At 42.4% G+C, this 20,280-nt stretch overlaps 1 protein-coding gene across 7 annotated transcripts in view; it reads left to right on the top strand.

Annotated features, from left to right (window-relative positions):
• Positions 1-20,280, top strand: part of LOC106581103 (protein Aster-B) — a 70,746-nt gene that overhangs the window by 21,810 nt on the left and 28,656 nt on the right. The window contains exon 1 of one of the 7 annotated variants that reach the window (XM_045703854.1): positions 17,725-18,209. The exons of the other annotated variants lie outside the window; for them this stretch is intronic. Coding sequence (XP_045559810.1) covers positions 18,199-18,209 — 11 coding nt within the window. The 5' untranslated portion in view covers positions 17,725-18,198. Of the gene's footprint in view, positions 1-17,724; positions 18,210-20,280 lie in introns of those variants that run through there. 7 annotated transcript variants of the gene reach the window in all.

Below are 20,280 nucleotides of genomic sequence, written 5' to 3'. Positions count from 1 at the left end.
GCAAAGAGGCACTGAGTTTGAAGGTAGGCCTTGAAATACATCCACAGGTACACCTCCAATTGACTCAAATGATGTCAATTAGCCTATCAGAAGCTTCTAAAGCCATGACATCCTTTTCTGGAATTTTCCAAGCTGTTTAAAGGCACAGTCAACTTAGTGTATGTAAACTTCTGACCCACTGGAATTGTGATACAGTGAATTATAAGTGAAATAATCTGTGTGTAAACAATTGTTGGAAAAATTACTTGTGTCATGCACAAAGTAGATGTCCTCACCGACTTGCCAAAACTATAGTTTGTTAACAAGAAATTTGTGGAGTGGTTGAAAAAACAGTTTTAATGACTCCAACATAAGTGTATGTAAACCTCCAACTTCAACTGTATATATGCACTACCGTTCAAAAGTTTTGGGTCACTTAGAAATGTCCTTGCGTTTGAAAGAAAAGCAAAATTTTTCTCCATTAAAATATCATCAAATTGATCAGAAATACAGTGTAGACATTGTTAATGTTGTAAATGACTATGACTAATGATTTTTAATGGAATATCTACATAGGCGTACAGAGGCCCATTATCAGCAACCATCACTCCTGTGTTCCAATGGCACGTTGTGTTAGCTAATCCAAGTTTATCATTTTAAAAGGCTAATTGATCATTAGAAAACCCTTTTGCAATTAAGTTAGCACAGCTGAAAACTGTTGTTTTGATTAAAGAAGCAATAAAACTGGCTTTCTTTAGACTAGTTGAGTATCTGTAGCATCAGCATTTGTGGGTTCGATTCCAGGCACAAAATGGCCAGAAACAAAGAAATTTCTTCTGAAACTCGTCAGTCTATTCTTGTTCTGAGAAATGAAGGCTATTCCATGCGAGAAATTGCCAAGAAACTGAAGATATCATACAACACTGTGTACTACTCCCTTCACAGAACAGTGCAAACTGGCTCTAACTAGAATAGAAAGAGGAGTGGGAGGCCCCAGTGCACAACTGAGCAAGAGGACAAGTACATTAGAGTGTCTTGTTTGAGAAATAGACGCCTCACAAATGCTCAACTGGCAGCTTCATTAAATAGTGCCCGCAAAACACCCGTCTCAACGTCAACAGTGAAGTGGCGACTCAGGGATGCTGGCCTTCTAGGCAGAGTTCCTCTGTCCAGTGTCTGTGTTATTTTGCCCATCTTAATCTTTTCTTTTTATTGGCCAGTCTGAGATATGGCTTTTTCTTTGCAACTCTGCCTGGAAGGCCAGCATCCCGAAGTCGCCTCTTCACTGTTGACGCGGGAACTATTTAATGAAGCTGCCAGTTGAGGACTTGTAAGGCGTCTGTTTCTCAAACTATGCAAATAACTTTATAAGGTTGTTTAGCTATGGGGAAGAGGTGTCCTGGGGGGGCAGCCTCGACCTTAATAATACCATCCTCCACCAGGAAATTCAGAGCGTGGTTTGTAAGGACAAAGGTTTGTAAGGACACAGATGGGGTTGCTCGCCTCCAGTGGTTTGCATCTGAACACAGAGCTATAAACAGATAAGAGGCCTGAAGCTGAAGTTGATCTCATCATGCATGCACATGGGCATTCAGTTGTTATGAGAATAGAGGGTGACGGTTACATCATAATGCTGTGACTACACTCAGCAGGCATCTCTGTTGTGTACAGTTTTATCCATTTGGAAAGGACCTAATACACCAATGTGCAATTGACTGTTTAACTTTGTATTAAAGAGTAGGGGGGTGTATTAATAATGTGAGTCTGGTGCTTGTTGTCTTGACCATATTATGAGTTTATGAAATTATGAGTTTTCCAGCTTTATTAGAGGAAAGGCACAATCAAATCAAATAAAATTGTTGGTCACATGCTTCGTAAACAACATGTGTAGACTAACAGTGAAACGCTTATTTACAGGCCCCTCCCAACAATGCAGAGAGAAAAATAGAAAAATATTAACAGGAATAAATACACAATGAGTAACAATAACTTGGTTCATATGTACAGGTAACTTCCAAAATAAAGGAAACACCAACATAATGTGTCTTAAATAGGGCGTTGGCCCAGCTCTCCGCCAGATCCACCAGAACAGCTTCAATGCTCCTTGGCATAGGTTCTACAAGTGTCTGGAACTCTATTGGAGGGATGCAACACCATTCTTCCACAATAAATTCCATCATTTGGTGTTTTGTTGATGGTGGTGGAAAATACTGTCTCAGGCGCTCCTGAATCTCCTATAAGTGTTTGATTGGGTTGAGATCTGGTGACTGAGACACACAGACCCTTTAAACCTCTTATGCTCCTTTGAGACCCCTCTTTCAAAGTCACTTCGTAGCCAAAATAATGGGCAACTGGTTATTTTTCTACATGACCCTAAGCATGATGGGATGTATTAATTGCTTAATTAACTCAAGAACCACACCTGTGTGGAAGGAACTGCTTTCAATATACTTTGTATCCCTCATTTAGTACTTTGTTTTTGCAGTTACGTGCATGTCCACTGCAATGATGAATAAGTATTGAAGGAGGAAGTCAGGGACAAGTAGTGGGTACAGTACTGTAAATACAATGCTGTATTTACAGACAGGCCTATGAGCATCACCAATGAGGTCACAGCCAAACAAAATCCATACAGAATGTAATAAAATGCTGACTAAACCTGATGAGAGCAGTACACAATCCCCTAGTCCTCAGCACACCATATGACATCACTTCCTGGAACAAGCACAGCTGACACTATTTTTAGCATTCAGGGCCGCACTTGGGTTGAGTCATTGATATACTGCAATGGTACGGGAGCACAGCTCTCACGGGAAAAGTCTAAACAGTATGCTTCAATTGCTAACAAGCGTCGGTCAATACTGAAGCCACTTTTTCAAAACTCTTCACACAGTCTGCATTACCAACATGCATCTTGTCCAAACAGTTAATCTCACCTCCAAAACACACTCAAACCAACAAAACACTTCATACATGTCTCAAAATAATCTCATTCGACTATAACACTGGAAACAATTCTCACTCAGAAAGCATACATTGTCACTCATAACAAACTGATCTAAAAAACACTAACAAGGAGCATTACATAAATTATGAACTTTTCTCTTTGAAGTTTGAATGATTTTTCACATTAATCAGTATTTCATTATAGAATAAGAATAACACCTTTTCACTTTATTGACTGTACTGAAGTATATGTATCAAGAATGAATCAGAAATGCAGCAATTTGCTTCAAACTAAATCATCCCGAAGCCATCCTCTTTTGTCTGTTTGGTAACGAGGATAAAAACAGGACACTTGGGTAGGCTTTCAGCTGAAATTGCAATCAGCTGGGTTTGGAATGATTAAATATTCTGCTGAGATTTTCTATATGTTTCAATCTGGTTACTGCAGAAATGCACAACATTAGCCATCACTCAGTTTTGAATGTGTTTTTAACAGTTTTGGAAACAGTGTGTTAGCATTTGAAAACGTGCTGCAAATATATAGTTTTGCAGGTGGTGGAGTATGAATGAGAAAAGAGTTAATGGATTTCGGAGAATGTGGTTGGTCCACATACACTTCTGTTTCGCTGACTGTGTGAAGAGTTTTGACAATGTGACTTTAGTTTTGACCAATGCATGTTGGTAAGGGTTATGGTTATGGTTAGGGTAGGGGTTAGGGTTTAGGGTAGGGATGTCCCGAGAATCCCAGATAGCACTAACCCATCTCTTACTGTGGCAGAACGCTGCTGCTGTTCACTGCAACCTAAAACTTGTTTGTCACATCACTTGCTACCACCTCCATTTGACCCCACCATGCACAAGGAGAGAAGAAAAACAGGTGTTCTGTTGTGAAGTCTGTTGTGATCTGTTGTCTCTTTCTCTGTCCGTCGTCACAGCCAATAGACAACAAGTGTCTCTTGTTCAGTCAAGGAGACTGAAAATTGTTTGTATTTATGTTGATACGGTTCTAAATTCCTGTGATAGAGCTGATGATAACTGACACAAACCGTTAATAGTCAGTGTTGCTGCTAGTGTAATGCAGTCAGCAGTGGGTGTTGATGAGAGGGACACAGGGTCAGATCTAGGCTGCCTGACAGGGAAAAGGCTATACAGACACTCCTGACCTGCAAACCGATATTTTATAGGGTCAGGTTAGTGATTTTGCAGGTCAGTGGTCTCCTTATAGTCTCTCCCACCTGACAGGCTTCCTCTCCTGCAGGGAGCTGTCCATTCAGCAGCACTCTGCTACTGCACTGGAGCCTCAGCCTCACAGAGAAACCTCCACAGAATTCTCCTGTTGCATTCTGTACAGTGCAGAAGAACAGCAAGAGCTGAAATCATCTCAACATCAAAATATCACTGGATAAAACTATCTAGTCAAAATAAATTAAAAAGTAAGTAGTGACTTTGCCACAACAACGTGCAGAAAACCAGACATAACAGCCCTAAAAACATCACAGACCGTAAAATGGCCACCTGAGCTTCCTCCTCCATGCATGCCCATAGATGGCCAATGCCATTGATTACATTCATTACTCTGATTACATTGTTAGAGCCACAAGAGGTTTTGCGTCATAATCGGTTCACGAAAGCTGTCTTCACACACAGTCATGGAAACAATAACCACTCATGTCAATTTGTATCCAAAGACACTGAGCAAGAGAAAATGTGTTGTGTCATTGCTGAAAATTATGCTGGTTTCCAGGAAACATCATGTGGAGTGGAAGACGTGGTAATTTGTGTCACTCTGTTACTGTGTAGCCCAGTGGCTCTCTGGGTATTGTTTTTCTGGGACCTGAAGTATTCCTCTCTTTGGTAGTGGTTAATCTTTCTCTTTGGTTGTCCATAAAGGAGCTGGGCATGAGTAAAGTATTATCCTGCTGGGTGAGTTAATCTGAGTCGATGACCACCTCACTGTTCTATTGTTCTGAATCAGTTATAGCACACAAGGGTCAGAACGGGCACTAAAGCTATAAACAATGTCTTCTGTCCTCGCTTTGTCAAATCAAATCAAATGTTATTGATCAAAAGCAGATGTTCTCGCGGGTGTAGCGAAATGCTTGTGTTCCTAGCTCCAACAGTGCAGTAATACCTAACAATACACAACAATCCCCAAAATAAAAAGAAAGGAATTAAGAAATATAGAAATATTAGAACGAGCAGTGTCAGAGTCCGAAATATAAATTAATAAAGTAAGTATATATATATGATGGTGTCTATAGACAGTATGTTTATAGAAAAGGTGTGTACAGCAGTAGTTATATAGGATGAACCATGACTAGAATACAGTATATACATATGAAGTGGGTAAAAAAGTATGTAACCATTATTAAAGTGACCAGTGTTCAATGACTATGTATACTGAACAAAAATATCAACGCAACATGCAACAATTTCAAAGATTTTACTGAGTTACAGTTCATATAAAGAAATCAGTCGATATATTAATGAATTAGGCCCTAATCTATGGATTTCACATGACTGGGAATACATGTATGCATCTGTTGGTCACAAATCCCTTAAAAAAAGGTAGAGGGGCGTGGATCGAAAAACCAGTCAGTATCTGGTGTGACCACCATTTGCCTCTTGCAGTACGACACATCTCCTTCGCATAGAGTTGATCAGGCTGTTGATTGTGGCCTGTGGAATGTTGCCCCACTCCTCTTCAATGGCTGTGTGAAGTTTCTGGATATTGGTGGGAACTGGAACACGCTGCTCAATGGGTGACATGTCTGGTGAGTATGCAGGCCATGGTAGAACTGGGACATTTTCAGCTTCCAGGAATTGTGTACAAATCCTTGTGACATGAAGTGGTGCATTATCATGCTGAAACATGAGGTGATGGCAGCGGATGAATGGCCTCAAGATCTTGTCACGGTATCGCTGTGCATTCAAGTTGCAATTGATAAAATGCAATTGTGTTCGTTGTCCGTAGCTTATGCCTGCCTATACCATAACCCCACCGCCACCATGGGGCACTCAGTTTGCAACGTTCACATCAGCAAACCGCTTGCCCACACGACACCATACACGGGGTCGGCGGTTGTGAGGCCGGTTGGACGTACTGCCAAATTCTCTAAAACAATGTTGGCTTATGGTAGAGAAATGAACATAACATTTCCTGGCAACAGCTCTAGTGGACATTCCTGCAGTCAGCATGTCAATTGCATGCTCCCTCAAACTTTTTTGACATCTTTGGCATTGTGTTGTGTGACACAACTGCACAATTTAGAGTGGCCTTTTATTGTCCCCAGCACAAGGTGCACCTGTGTAATGATCATGCTGTTTAATCAGCTTATTGATATGCCACACCTGTCAGGTGGATGGATTATCTTGGCAAAGGAGAACTGCTCACTAACAGGATTGAAACAAATTTGTGCACAGAATTTGAGAGAAATAAGGTTTTTGTGCATATGGAATAATTCTGGGATCTTTTATTTCAGCTCATTAAACATGGGACCAACATTTTATATGTTGTGTTTATGTATGGGAACATATCTTGTGAGAGTGTTGACATGTTTTGCCATGGGTCGTGTTGGCAATATCTGGATGTTCTTTTCACAACACATTGAGACATTAACAGTATTATAGATAGGGATGAGAGGAAGCTACAGTACCTTGCAAAAGTATTCATCCCTCTTGGCGTTTTTCCTATATTGTTGCAATACAACCTGTCATTTAAATGGATTTATATTTGGATTTCATGTGATGGACATACACAAAATAGTCCAAATTGGTGAAGTAAAAATTTATTTTTTTTAAATGAAAAGTGACTCGTGTATATGTATGCTATGAAGCAAAGGTACAAAGTTGTGGAGAAGTACAGATCAGGGTTGGGTTATAAAAAAATATCAGAAACTTTGAACATCCCACGGAGCACCATTAAATTCGTTATTAAAAAATGGAAAGAATATGGCAACACAACAAACCTGCCAAGAGAGGGCAGCCGACCAAAACTAACAGACAAGGCAAGGAGGGCAGTAATCAGAGAGGCAACAAAGAGACCAAACATAACCTTGAAGGAGCTGCAAAGCTCCACAGCAAAGATTGGAGTATCTGTCCATAGGATCACTTTAAGCCGTACACTCCACAGAGCAGGGCTTTACGGAAGAGTGGCCAGAAAAAAAGCCATTGCTTAAAGAAAAAAATAAGCAAACATGTTTGGTGTTCGCCAAAAGGCATGTGGGAGACTCCACAAACATATGGAAGAAGGTACTCTGGTCAGATGAGACTAAAATGTAGCTTTTTGGCCATCAAGGAAAACGCTATGTCTGGCACAACCCCAACACCTCTCATCACCCCGAGAACACCATCCCCAGTGAAGCATGGTGGTGGCAGCATCATGCTGTGGGGATGATTTTCATCGGTAGGTACTGGAAAACTGGTCAGAATTGAAGGAATGATTGATGGCGCTAAATACAGGGAAATTCTTGAAGGAAACCTGTTTCAGTCTTCCAGAGATTTGAGACTGGGACGGAGGTTCACCTTCCAGCAGGACAATGACCCTAAGCATACTGCTAAAGTAACACTCGAGCGGTTTAAGGGGAAACATTTAAATGTCTTGGAATGGCCTAGTCAAAGCCCAGACCTCAATCCAATTGAGAATCTGTGGTATGACTTAAATATTGCTGTACACCAGCGGAACCCATCCAACTTGAAGCAGCTGGAGCAGTTTTGCCTTGAAGAATGGGCAAAAATCCCAGTGCCTAGATGTGCCAAGCTTATAGAGACATACCCCAAGAGACTTGCAGCTGTAATTGCTGCAAAAGTTGTCTGTACTAAGTATTGACTTTGGGGGGTTGAATAGTTATGCACGATCAAGTTTTCAGTTTTTTGGTCTTATTTCTTGTTTATTTCACAATAAAAAATATTTTGTATCTTCAAAGTGGTAGGCATGTTGTGTAAATCAAATGATACAAACCTCCCAAAAATATATTTTAATTCCAGGTTTTAAGGCAACATAACAGGAAAAATGCCAAGGGGGTGAATACTTTTGCAAGCCACTGTATATCACTTCCCGAAGCTACAGGGCACACAGTGTACAGTGTACATAGGTCTCTAAGGTGCAGGGTTGAGTATTGGGTGGTAGCCGGTTAGTAACAGTGACTAAAGTAATGTCTGTGATAGTGTGACTGGGTCTGCCAGGGTTTGTTCTGGTCACCAGAGCGTTAACATGATCTCACCCTCCTTTCACACCCTGTCTCACCCCCTCCCTCCTTTCTTCCTTTCTCAAAACCCTTGCTTGCATCTTAAACTCGCTCTTTCTCACAAGGGAGGTGCATCAGAGACGTTAAAATGAAACAACGTCATTTAGCTGGCAATCTAAGTAGGCCTAATCTTAAGTGTTGACAACTGTTTTGTTACAACCCATAATTTCCTAATGAATCCCACTAACATATTAGTATAATGAATAAACATGATTGAATTTGTGTCATATGTATTCTGCTGTAATTCTGCCTGTCTAGTGTAATAAACTAGAAAGTCAGTAAAGGTCTGGGTTGTGGCTGGTAACAGACATGGAGAGTGGTTACCATTAGTGATAGCTGCATTAGCTGTCTTAATGAGGTGTAATGCATGCCCTCTTTAAGGCGATTACAGTGGGGAATGTGATGCACTCTGACCCAGTGCCTGTGGTTTAGTTGCCTATTGTGTTTGGAGAGTGTTATTGTCATTAAGGGGGCATGGAGAATGGCCTTTGTGACACTAATGCCCTGTAGCTTCAGGAAGTGATATTGCTTCCTCTCCTCCCTGTCTATAATACTGTTAATGTCTCAATGTGTTGTGAAAAGAACATCCAGATATTGCAAACACGACCCATGGCAAAACATGACAACACTCTCACAAAATATGTTCCCACACATACACACACACACACACACATACACACACACACACACACACACACACACACACACACACACACACACACACACACACACACACACACACACACACACACACACACACACAAACACAAACAGACTGAATACCCCAGTGCACAATACAGTATGTGCCCTGTATTAACAGATTAAGCGGTCTAGCTGCTGACACTGATTACCTCTGGGTCTGACAAGATGAAGCGTGAAACAACTGCAATAGGTCCCCCTAATACCCTTCTCATGCACATCCAGCATGGCCCTGGGGGGTAAACACTTCAACGACCCCACTGAGAGGTCACTTTCCTGCGGCACATGACCCCCAGCAATTCCCTCTACCCCTCTAAAGCTCCAGGACCATGCAGCCTGGTTCATGCAGGAGAGCGACTGAGTGGGCCATCTAGGGAAGAGGTGGGAGGACGGAAGAGGGCGGGAGGGAGGTAGCAGAGCGGAGCATGCTCAGTAGGGACCCGGCAAGTTCAGCTGTCATCTGCAGTGGGGTCTGAGAGAAAGAGAATGAGAGGCAGAAAGAGAGAGAGAGTGCACTTCCTAACGTCCTGCCAAATGTATGGCCATATTAGAGACACATATTTATTTTCCCTTTTGTACTTTAACTATTTGCATATCATTACAACACTGTATATAGACATAATATGACATTTGAAATGTCTTTATTCATTTGGAACTTTTGTGAGTGTAATGTTTACTGTTCATTTCTTATTGTTTATTTCGCTTTTCTTTATTATCAATTTCACTTGCTTTGGCAATGTAAACATATGTTTCCCATGCCAATAAAACCCCTTATATTTTCTCCAAGTTGCCTGTTGTCATCTCCGTTCTTTATAAGCTTCCCTACGGCGCTGTCTGAGCTTCACAGCGATATTTCTGACATTGAAATCCTTGGGCGGGCCGACTAAGCGTTTTTTCAGGTCGCCTAAGTCCAAACAATGTAAAAAATGATATATGTACAGTACCAGTCAAAAGTTTGGACACACCTACTCATTCAAGGGTTTTTCTTTATTCATACTATTTTCTACATTGTAGAATAATTGTGAAGACATCAAAACTATAAAATAACACATATTGAATCATGTAGTAACCAAAAAAGTGTTAAACAAATCAAAATATATTTTTGATTTTAGATTCTTCAAAGTAGCTAATCTTTGCCTTGATGACCGCTTTGCATTCTCTCAACCAGCTTCATGAGGTAGTCATCTGAAATGCTTTTCCAACAGTCTTGAAGGAGTTCCCACATATGCTGAGCACTTGTTGGCTGCTTTTCCTTCACTCTGCGGTCAAACTCATTCCAAATAATTTCAATTGGGTTGAAGTTGGGTGATTGTGGAGTCCAGGTCATTTGATTCAGTACTCCATCACTCTCCTTCTTGGTCAAATAGCCATTACACTGCCTGGATGTGTGTTTTGGGTCATTTTCCTGTTTGAAAAACAAATTATAGTCTCACTAAGCGCAAACCAGATGGTATGGTGTATCGCTGCAGAATGCTGTGATAGCCATGCTGGTTAAGTGCCTTGAATTCTAAATAAATCACAGACAGTGTCACCAGCAAAGCACAATCACACCTCCTTCTCCATGCTTTACAGTGGGAACCACACATGCAGAGATCATCCGTTCACCTACTCTGCGTCTCACAAAGACATGGCGGTTGGAACCAAAAATCTCAGATTTGGACTCATCAGACCAAAGGACAGATTTCCACTGGTCTAATGACCATTACTTATGTTTCTTGGTCCAAGTAAGTCTCTTATTATTATTGGTGTCCTTTACTACTGGTTTCTTTGTACCAATTCGACCAAGAAGGCCTGAGTCACGCAGTCTCCTCTGAACAGTTGATGTTGAGATGTGTCTGTCACTTGAAATCTGTGCAATCTGAAGTCAAGTGCAGTTAATTGACAATTTCTGAGGCTGGTAACTCTGGATCTTCCTTTCCTGTGGCTGTCCTCATGAGAGCCAGTTTCATCATAGCACTTGATGGTTTTTGCGACTGCACTTGAAGAAACTTTCAAAGTTCTTGAAATGTTCCACATTGACTGACCTTCATGTCTTAAAGTAATGATGGACTGTCATTTCTCTTTGCTTATTTGAGCTGTTCTTGCCATAATAGGGACTTGGTCTTTTACCAAATAGGGCTATCTTCTGTATACCACCTCTACCTTGTCACAACACAACTGATTGGCACATTACGAAGGAAAGAAATTCCACAAATTCACTTTTAACAAGGCATACCTATTAATTGAAATGCATTCCAGATGACTACCTCATGAAGCTGGTTGAGAGAATGCCAAGAGTGTACAAAGCTGTCATCAAGGCAAAGGGTGGCTACTTTGAGGAATCTCAAATATAAAATATATTTTGATTTATTTAACACTTTTTTGGTTGCTACATGATTCCATATGTGTTATTTCATTGTGTTGATGTCTTCAACACCATAAAAAAAATAATTTAAAACTTGAATGAGTAGGTGTGTCCAAACCTTTGACTGGTACTGTATATATATATTTTTTATTATTATTAATTTTCGCGATGGAATAACATTTTCAGTGTACATTTAAATGACTAAAACCAGATACAAAGTATGTAGAAAAGATACCAAAATAAAAGCTCCACAGTCAGGGAGAATTGAACATTCCAAAAAAAAATGAATTTAGCAGTATTGATTTTGTTGTTTGGTTTGAGCAAAATGACACAGCATGAGCCATGGCTCAATGCATAGAATATGTAGGAAGTTAGCTCTCAGATCCTTGACGAAATGTGTTAAATTTGCAGAAAATTTGCTCTAAAACTGCAAAAATGTCTTTATGCTCCATGGAGAAATGTGTATAATTGCAGGAAATCGGCAAAAATTACCTTACATTTCTCAACACCACTAAGATGGGGGCCTCTAAAATGTTCTCTAAAAGTCAGCCGCTCCCATTGCAACATCCCCTGCCACGCCCACCATCTAAGCCCCTTTTAGATCCAGAAACCTGCTTTCCCAGTATATCCAGCACCCTGATGTAATACTTAGTAATCGTATTTCAGTATTTATTTTAGTGGATTATTTGATCCTTTTTTTATGGGACATGACTGATGTAATACATAACATAACAAGGATAATGTAATAACATGATGCTGTTAATTTATGTGACATAGACAAGCACCATAGACTAGGAACATAATGCAATATAATCTGACACAGGTTGATATGTTTTAGTTTCTTAGCTTCTTTTGATCCAATTATGGTCAAATGAAACAAGTTCGTAAGTGCTCAGAGATGCACCTACTGTATCATGCTATCATGATCAATACAAACCTGCAAAACAACAATCAAATCAAATGTATTTATATAGCCCTTCTTACATCAGCTGATATCTCAAAGTGCTGTACAGAAACCCAGCCTAAAACCCCAAACAGCAAGCAATGCAGGTGTTGAAGCACGGTGGCTAGGAAAAACTCTCTAGAAAGGCCAAAACCTAGGAAGAAACCTAGAGAGGAACCAGGCTATGAGGGGTGGCCAGTCCTCTTCTGGCTGTGCCGGGTGGAGATTATAACAGCACATGGCCAAGATGTTCAAATGTTCATAAATGACCAGCATGGTCAAATAATAATAATCATAGTAGTTGTCGAGGGTGCAACAAGTCAGTAACACAAGAGTAAGTGTCAGTTGGCTTTTTCATAGCCGATCTTTGAGAGTATCTCTACCGCTCCTGCTGTCTCTAGAGAGTTGAAAACAGCAGGTCTGGGACAGGTAGCACGTCCGGTGAACAGGTCAGGGTTCCAGCAGGTCTGGGACAGCAGGTCTGGGACAGGTAGCACGTCCGGTGAACAGGTCAGGGTTCCATAGCTGAAGGCAGAACAGTTGGAACTGGAGCAGCAGCACGGCCAGGTGAACTGGGGACAGCAAGGAGTCATCAAGCCAGGTAGTCCTGAGGCATGGTCCTATCATATCATAACTATCTGGCCATATTTTGCTTCAACATAGTATAAGTACTTTGTGTGTTTGATTGCTGGCATTGGCAATGGGATAGTACAGCCCTTATCTGTTGATTTATGTCTAAGAAGGGATGGTGATGACTGTATCTCAGCTTTGGGTTTTTTATCGGATCGACTGTCATTCAAGAGGAGGTGGATTCTGGCTAAGACACATCCTGTGAAAACTATGTGCCATCTCTGCATGGTTTGACAACCATTTTCTGCATCATATTCTCACACCTTTGTATCCAAGCTTTCCAATATTCCTGTGGGAGGAAAACAGATATATCAGAAAGCAGGGGACACTGTGCTAAAGGCTGTGGCTCTTCTTTATATAGGCTGAATGGTTATTGAACAAGCCTGTTGTAATGATGTATGGAGTGAGGCCGGGGCAGTTGAGTGCAAACAGAAGCTGAGAGCATTTAGTCTACAGTGTTAACACTCCTCCTGTATTCACACAGGACCTTGCACCTCGTCATTAACGTACCGTGAGCCGTGTTATTTAGGAACAGCCAGGCATACACAGTGCACATCGTCTGTCCGTTTTCCATTAAGCTTTTTACATTTTACATTTACATTTTAGTCATTTAGCAGACGCTCTTATCCAGAGCGACTTACAGTAGTGAATGCATACATTTTTTTTTTTCCGAACTGGTCCCCCCCCAAAAGCATAGTAAAAAAAACACTTTCTAATATCACCATACGTGATCACAGCTGCCTATCTGCCTTTTACAAGACAGAGAGAGAGTGAGAGTTTTTTTGAGTGCCTGGTGATTATGAAGCAGTTTTGAATATAACCATTCTCTCTCCAGATAAAAGGCATATGTCAGGTTTTGATTTGTCATAGGTCAGCTGATAAAGGCAGAATGTACATTTCGCCGTTTCCAACCCCACTCTGCATGTTTTTGGAAAGCACGAAATGTGAATTGAATTACCCTTATATTTTTATTTATTTTTTATTTTTATTTTTTATTTCACCTTTATTTAAACAGGTAGGCAAGTTGAGAACAAGTTCTCATTTACAACTGCGACCTGGCCAAGATAAAGCAAAGCAGTTCGACAACATTAAAAACACAGAGTTACACATGGAGTAAAACAACATACAATCAATGATACAGTAGAAAGAAATAAGACTATATACAATGTGAGCAAATGATGTGAGATAAGGGAGGTAAAGGCAAAAAAGGCCATGGTGGCAGAGTAAATAAAGTATAGCAAGTAAAACACTGGAATGGTAGATTTGTTATTTGAAGAAAGTTCAAAGTTAAAATATAAATAATATGGTGCAAAGGAGCAAAATAAATAAATAAAGTAGGGGAAGAGGTAGTAGTTAAGGGCTAAATTATAGATGGGCTATGTACAGGTGCAGTGATCTGGGAGCTGCTCTGATAGCTGGTGCTTAAAGCTAGTGAGGAAGATAAGTGTTTCCAGTTTCAGAGATTTTTGTAGTTCGTTCCAGTCATTGGCAGCAGAGAACTGGAAGGAGAGACGACCAAAGGAGGAGTTGGCTTTAGGGGTGAGCAGAGAGATATACCTGCTGGAGTGCGTGCTACAGGTGGGTGCTGCTATGGTGACCAGTGAGCGGAGACAAGGGGGGACTTTACCTAGCAGAGACTTGTAGATGACCTGGAGCCAATGTATTTGGCGACAATTATGAAGCGAAGGCCAGCCAACGAGAGCGTACAGGTCACAGTGGTGGGTAGTATATGGGGCTTTGGTGACAAAACGGATGGCACTGTGATAGACTGCATCCAGCTTGTTGAGTAGGGTATTGGAGGCTATTTTGTAAATGACATCGCCGAAGTCGAGGATTGGTAGGATGGTCAGTTTTACGAGGGTTAGTTTGGCAGCATGAGTGAAGGATGCTTTGTTGCGAAATAGGAAGCCAATTCTAGATTTAATTTTGGATTGGAGATGATTGATGTGAGTCTGGAAGGAGAGTTTACAGTCTAACCAGACACCTAGGTATTTGTAGTTGTCCACAAATTCTAAGTCAGAACCGTCCAGAGAAGTGATGCTGGACAGGCGGGCAGGTGCAGGCAGCGATCGGTTGAAAAGCTTACATTTAGTTTTACTTGTATTTAGGAGCAGTTGAAGACCACGGAAGGAGAGTTGTATGGCATTGAAGCTCTCTATTGAGGCATTGTGTTTCTCTTTTCAATGTTTTTATTATAATTTTCAAAGATTTACAGCATCATTTCAAATAGTTAATTGTGTTTTTTCCATATCAGGTTATTTCGATGTATTAGTATGATTCCTTCTAGATAAAATCACTCACCTCAGACTAGTCATACTGTAATACAGTAGCTGGGTGTACAGGTACATGAAGTATTGACTTGATCACAGTGGCTCCCTATAGTGGTCAGACTTCTACGGGTACATCAGTAAATTGGGGCCCAAATAAAGAAATAACCCCCTCCCCCAGTCAGTCAGTCATGCCTGTCACAATCAACCCTCCTCACCACTCCCATGCCCAGAGACCTGCTTCTGCCACGTCCTCGCCAGATGGCACTGTCCCTGTCCCGTCGGCCGTTGGTGCCATGCCGTGTGTCCCGTGGAGGGCTTTGTCCTGTTGGCAGCCTGTTTCCTCTCCCTCTTGTCACCGCTCAGTGACCCTGGCCCCCACAGCCCCAAGCACGCTGTCTGTCTGTCCCCAAGTGGCTCTCAAAGCAGGGCAGCAGGGACGGATGTACAGTGGTAGTTTCACTGTATACAGTGGTAGTTTCACAGTTCTAACCCCAGAGGAAAGCACATCGATCCATGCTCAGAGGATGCTGCTGTCACTTTGGAGCCTGTGCAACACGGCTTGCAGTCCCCCAGCAAAGTGCACTTTAAAACATCATGCCAGTAGATAACCCAGTGTGTGAGTGCTATCCTAATGTGTCCCAACACCCATTGACAGGCTAAATATCTGATTGTGAGGCGGTCCATCCCCCCCACCCCCTTCTCTCTCTCACACTGTCTTTCTCTGGTGTCCCACTTCAAGAATGGCGGCAACACACACAAATGGCTTGTCGCCCTGGAAACCGCATGGCCAAACACAGCTATGCAATGCTGCATCGGGGTTGCCATGGCAATGGTGTAAACAGCCCTTTGGCCCAGAAAGTCGGAACAGAACAGAGACTTTCAACATTGGGCGGTTGTTGGCACAGGGTCTTAAAAGAACGCAATACTAACCCGTGTGGGACTAGTAGTAAACCAGGCCTGGGGCAGAACAGGCCATTTAGCCATCTAGCTACTCCTATGGACCCCATACACTACCCACGTCTTAGTGTTTCTCTCAACGTTGGTCAGTTGTGCCATCTGGGTCTCCCCTGGGTGCACAACAATGAGAGCAAAAAAAAGCAGGGAGAGACTGGGCCGTGGGCAGGGTACGAGCCTGGGCCCTTGTCCCACAGCACTAGCCAGAGCACCCACAGAGTCAGTTCTTTCCAGCACCAGACCTCAGGTTTTCTTTACATGAAACTGAATCTAAATCAGAAGTGTGACATGTATAAATATGGGGCGTATCATTGTAGTATGTCTGATGCTGTACTATGTTAGTACAAAGTTGACAAAGGGGTCTTTTTGATATCTTCAAGAGATTCTTGTGTATGCAGCTTTCAAATTTAGTAGCATGAGAAGTTTAGGTGTTTAATCCACTTCACATCAGCATTTAGGCTATGTGAGTGACCCAACTTTGGACATAGAGTTTCCACCACCTTGGATAAGTTATTTTTGGGTGAACCCGTGGGGGAAGTTTTCTGCTCGACCTGATGGACTTAGTGGGATGTTGTATCCAGGCAGCATACACCTCCTTAATAGGCTTTGGAGAAAAAAAGCATAAATCACAACTTCGCCTGTGGTATTTTTACATGCTCTCTATCTTGAGGAACCACTCAAGTTCATTATGGCCATGTTTACACAGGCACCTCAATTCTGATCTTTTTTTCACTAATCAAATCACCTCTGAAAAAGATCTGCTGTGAAAAGATCTGATGTGATTGGTCAAAATACCAATTAGTGGAAAAATTGGGCTGCCTTTGTAAATGCAGCCTATGTGAAGCTAGGTAGGCCTATGTAGTCTACTGAAGTTTTGACAACTTAAAACAACATTTTCTTAGCGAGTCATGAGGATGACAGTATTTAAAGAGGTAACTTCAAATGCAAAGGCCAGTGAAAATAACTATAGCAAGCATTTGTTTCACTGCAACAGAATGACTAACGACAAAGTGTAAATGGAACCGTCTTTGAAGTGCAGTTTGACATATGGCTTCAGGTCTGTAGGCGGCATTAGACCATTAGATTTATGGTCCATACGCCAGCATAATATCTCAAGTATTCAATTGTTTCCTCTTTTTATTACACCAGCTATTGGTGGTGATGGAGGCAACTATGGCAACTGAAATATTGAGTCCACTGTATGTTGTGAGATTAAAGTGTTAACCTGAAAATTACTAAACACCTTGTAAATAGATGCTTACGAGAATTGAATGAGAAGCTTGTATTGTCTATTGAGGTAAACACATTTCACAATTAGAAATGGCCTAGTTCTTACTTTTCTTACACCTTGGTTTGTAGGTGGGTGTGGGTGTATGGACTGTATCGTATGTTTGTTGTAAATGTTATATCAGTGTTCTCTGGGGTGTAATGGGCCTTCTGGGGATTGGTTGTATAATTCAGGAGAGGCCAGTGATGTCAGCCCCTCCCTTCATGAACAGCATGAATAATTGAGTGGCCAGCAGGCTCAGAGCACCAAGCAGTGGCAGAATGCAAAGCCTTTCCCTCCCTCAGACTCGCTCTCCCTCTCTCCCTCGGACTCTCTGTCCCTCTGTCCCTCTCCCTCCCTCAGACTCTCTGTCCCTCTCTCCCTCTCCCTTCCTCAGACTCTCTGTCCCTCTCTCCCTCTCCCTCCTTCAGACTCTCTGTCCCTCTCTCCCTCTCCCTCCCTCAGACCCTCTCTGCCACCGTTTCTCCCTCAGACTTTTACTTTGTGTGTGCCTGTGAATATTGGATCAAACTAGTGATTGTGAGAATTCGAGAACACCCTTGCTTGGATACAGACATAGCGGACGCACCAGTCAGGTGAACGGAAGAGCTGAAAAACGCAAGGGGAACAGGAGAGAGGGGAGTCTGGGAGGGAGGCAGGGAGGGAGGGAGCAGACTCAGATAGGTAGAAACAGAGAGATAGAAATAGGCTGTGCACTAGCCTCAGTACACTCTCCAAAGGGATCGCTCTGCGCTCTCTCTTGTCTCTGCTTCCTCTCATCCTCCTGGCATGCTCTGGAACCCATCCTCTCCCCTTCCCCTCATCCTCCTGTCCCTCCTCTTTTCCCCCGTCTGCGGCTCCCGCTGGTTGGATGAAGCCTTGGCTTGAAAAGGGGCTGATTGCATCGGAGCTGGGTCTACATGGCTACCAGGTTAGTGGGGAGGGAGAGAGCAGTCTGCCTGTCTGCATGCAGAAAGACAGACACACTTCTGCTGCATTCCAGTGCTGAAGATGCAGATGGGGGTGGGGGTGAAAGGGGAGTGTCAGTCAACAGCCCAGCGATCCTCTTGTCCCGTTTGGCAAGTGTTGTCACGGGGACGTAATTTAGCTCGTTATTAAGAGATCACGCTGGCTGGAGGAGATCAGAGCCCTAAGCCTGCTAAAGGAAATCTCCCAGGGCTCTCTCTCTCTCTTCTCTTCTCTCTATTCTTTTTCTGTTCTCTCCCGGGAGAGAGGAGGAGAAGGAGAGCTCAGATGAGCCGCTGGATGAACAGCTCCTTGCTGCTCCTTTCTCTATATGAGGATATGGAGGTTTTTGAGTGCGTCACAGCAACCAACGGCGGCTGGATGTTTGTGAACAATGTAAAGGATGCTGTTGTGCCTATGATTGACTGGTGAGGAGTTGGAACAGTCAATCGGCTTTGATATGGTGGCCTTGTAGTTCTGTGGCCCCAGGGGATTTAACATGTGTGTGTGTGCGTGTGCGTGCGTGCGTGCGTGTATGGGTTGGTAGGTAGGTAGGTAGGTAGGCAGTTGGGGATGTGTTGGGAGTAGGGTAATGTGTTTATTGTGGGGCTGTGCTTATGTGATGTTTGTGGGTGTGTTTATGGGATGTTTGTGGGTGTGTTTATGTGATGTTTGAAGCTAGGTTCATGCATGATTTGAGTGTGTAGGAGTATATGGATTTTACCTCTGAATTGTTTGTATGACATTTGAGAGGCCATTTGCACTTTGTGTGTGTGTGTGTGTGTGTGTGTGTGTGTGTGTGTGTGTGTGTGTGTGTGTGTGTGTGTGTGTGTGTGTGTGTGTGTGTGTGTGTGTGTGTGTGTGTGTGTGTGTGTGTGTGTGTGTGTGTGTGTTGCCGTTGAGCTCGGTCCTCCCCTGCCCTTTGGAGCACAGTGAAGCACAAGGTCCATTGCCAGATGGGTATTTTCCAGGGTCAGCAAAAGCGGCAGTGAGAACAAGGCCCCTCGGAACAGCCCGGAACTCTGGGCATTGTGAAGCGAAGCGTTGCCCTCCCCGTTTGGATAGCCTGAGCCCAGAGATTTAGAGCACATTGCAAAAAGACAGCAACAAAGTGTCGCCAGCAGACTGATTAGCTTTTCTCACTGGGCATGTGTAGATTACCAACTCACTATAATGCTTTTCAACCTGCATCTTATTGCTCAGTGTTCTTTCTTTGACCATCATTTGCTTGTGTGGTCCATATTTGGTCTATTTGTGTTCCATGTGCCGTCCAAGTGCATTGTTTTGTCGTTCTGCTGCAGTATGTTCAGTCCATGTTCTTATCAACCTTATCTTACATACAATACAATTAGGACTGTGATTGGTTCTGGTGCTGTAATGCAGATGAGCCCAGCTGCTTTCCTGCCTTAAGGACCTACTGTATCTCCACACACAATCTAGTCTCAGGGCAATTTGTAGGATTTTGTACATAAATCTGTTCCCTGTATTTAGTATGATGTATTACTTTACATTAGGTTACATTATGAATGGAATAGCGGTTGTACAATACCTTAGGAATGAGAGTAAGAATGCTATCATATGTCTTACCCGTTTGTACAATAGCATGCGAGTTGCTTGAATGAACTTATCATACATTGCGGAGAACGCATAGTATTATATGTCTTTCTCTGAGACCAGGTTAGTTGTTGCGTCATAACAACAGAGGAGAATTATGGTGAGAATTTATTTTGGTGTCAAGGAGAACTAATGACAAAAGTTAGAAGAATTTATGTAGCAGGTTAGGTGAATTGGGTTAAGGTTAGAATTAGGGTTACTGGAAGGGTTAGTTAAAACTTTACAATTGTCACTGACGCGACTTGAACCTTTGGATTGCTAGACGGTTGCAGTATACGCTCATCCATTCTCCCCGACCAACCTCCCTAGTTTTGCTTCAGTCTAAAGTAACTAGAACATTAGTACATATTATACTTTTTGGAGGTGTTCAGAAATAAGGTGTTGTATGTTTTGTATGGTTCTGAGGCCAGGCTTCAAAACAG

This window comes from Salmo salar, chromosome ssa20, assembly GCF_905237065.1.
Source record: "Salmo salar chromosome ssa20, Ssal_v3.1, whole genome shotgun sequence".
Classification (NCBI taxonomy): Eukaryota; Metazoa; Chordata; class Actinopteri; order Salmoniformes; family Salmonidae; genus Salmo; species Salmo salar.
Note: the sequence above shows the minus strand (reverse complement) of the source record. Positions and strands in the feature narration are given on the sequence as shown.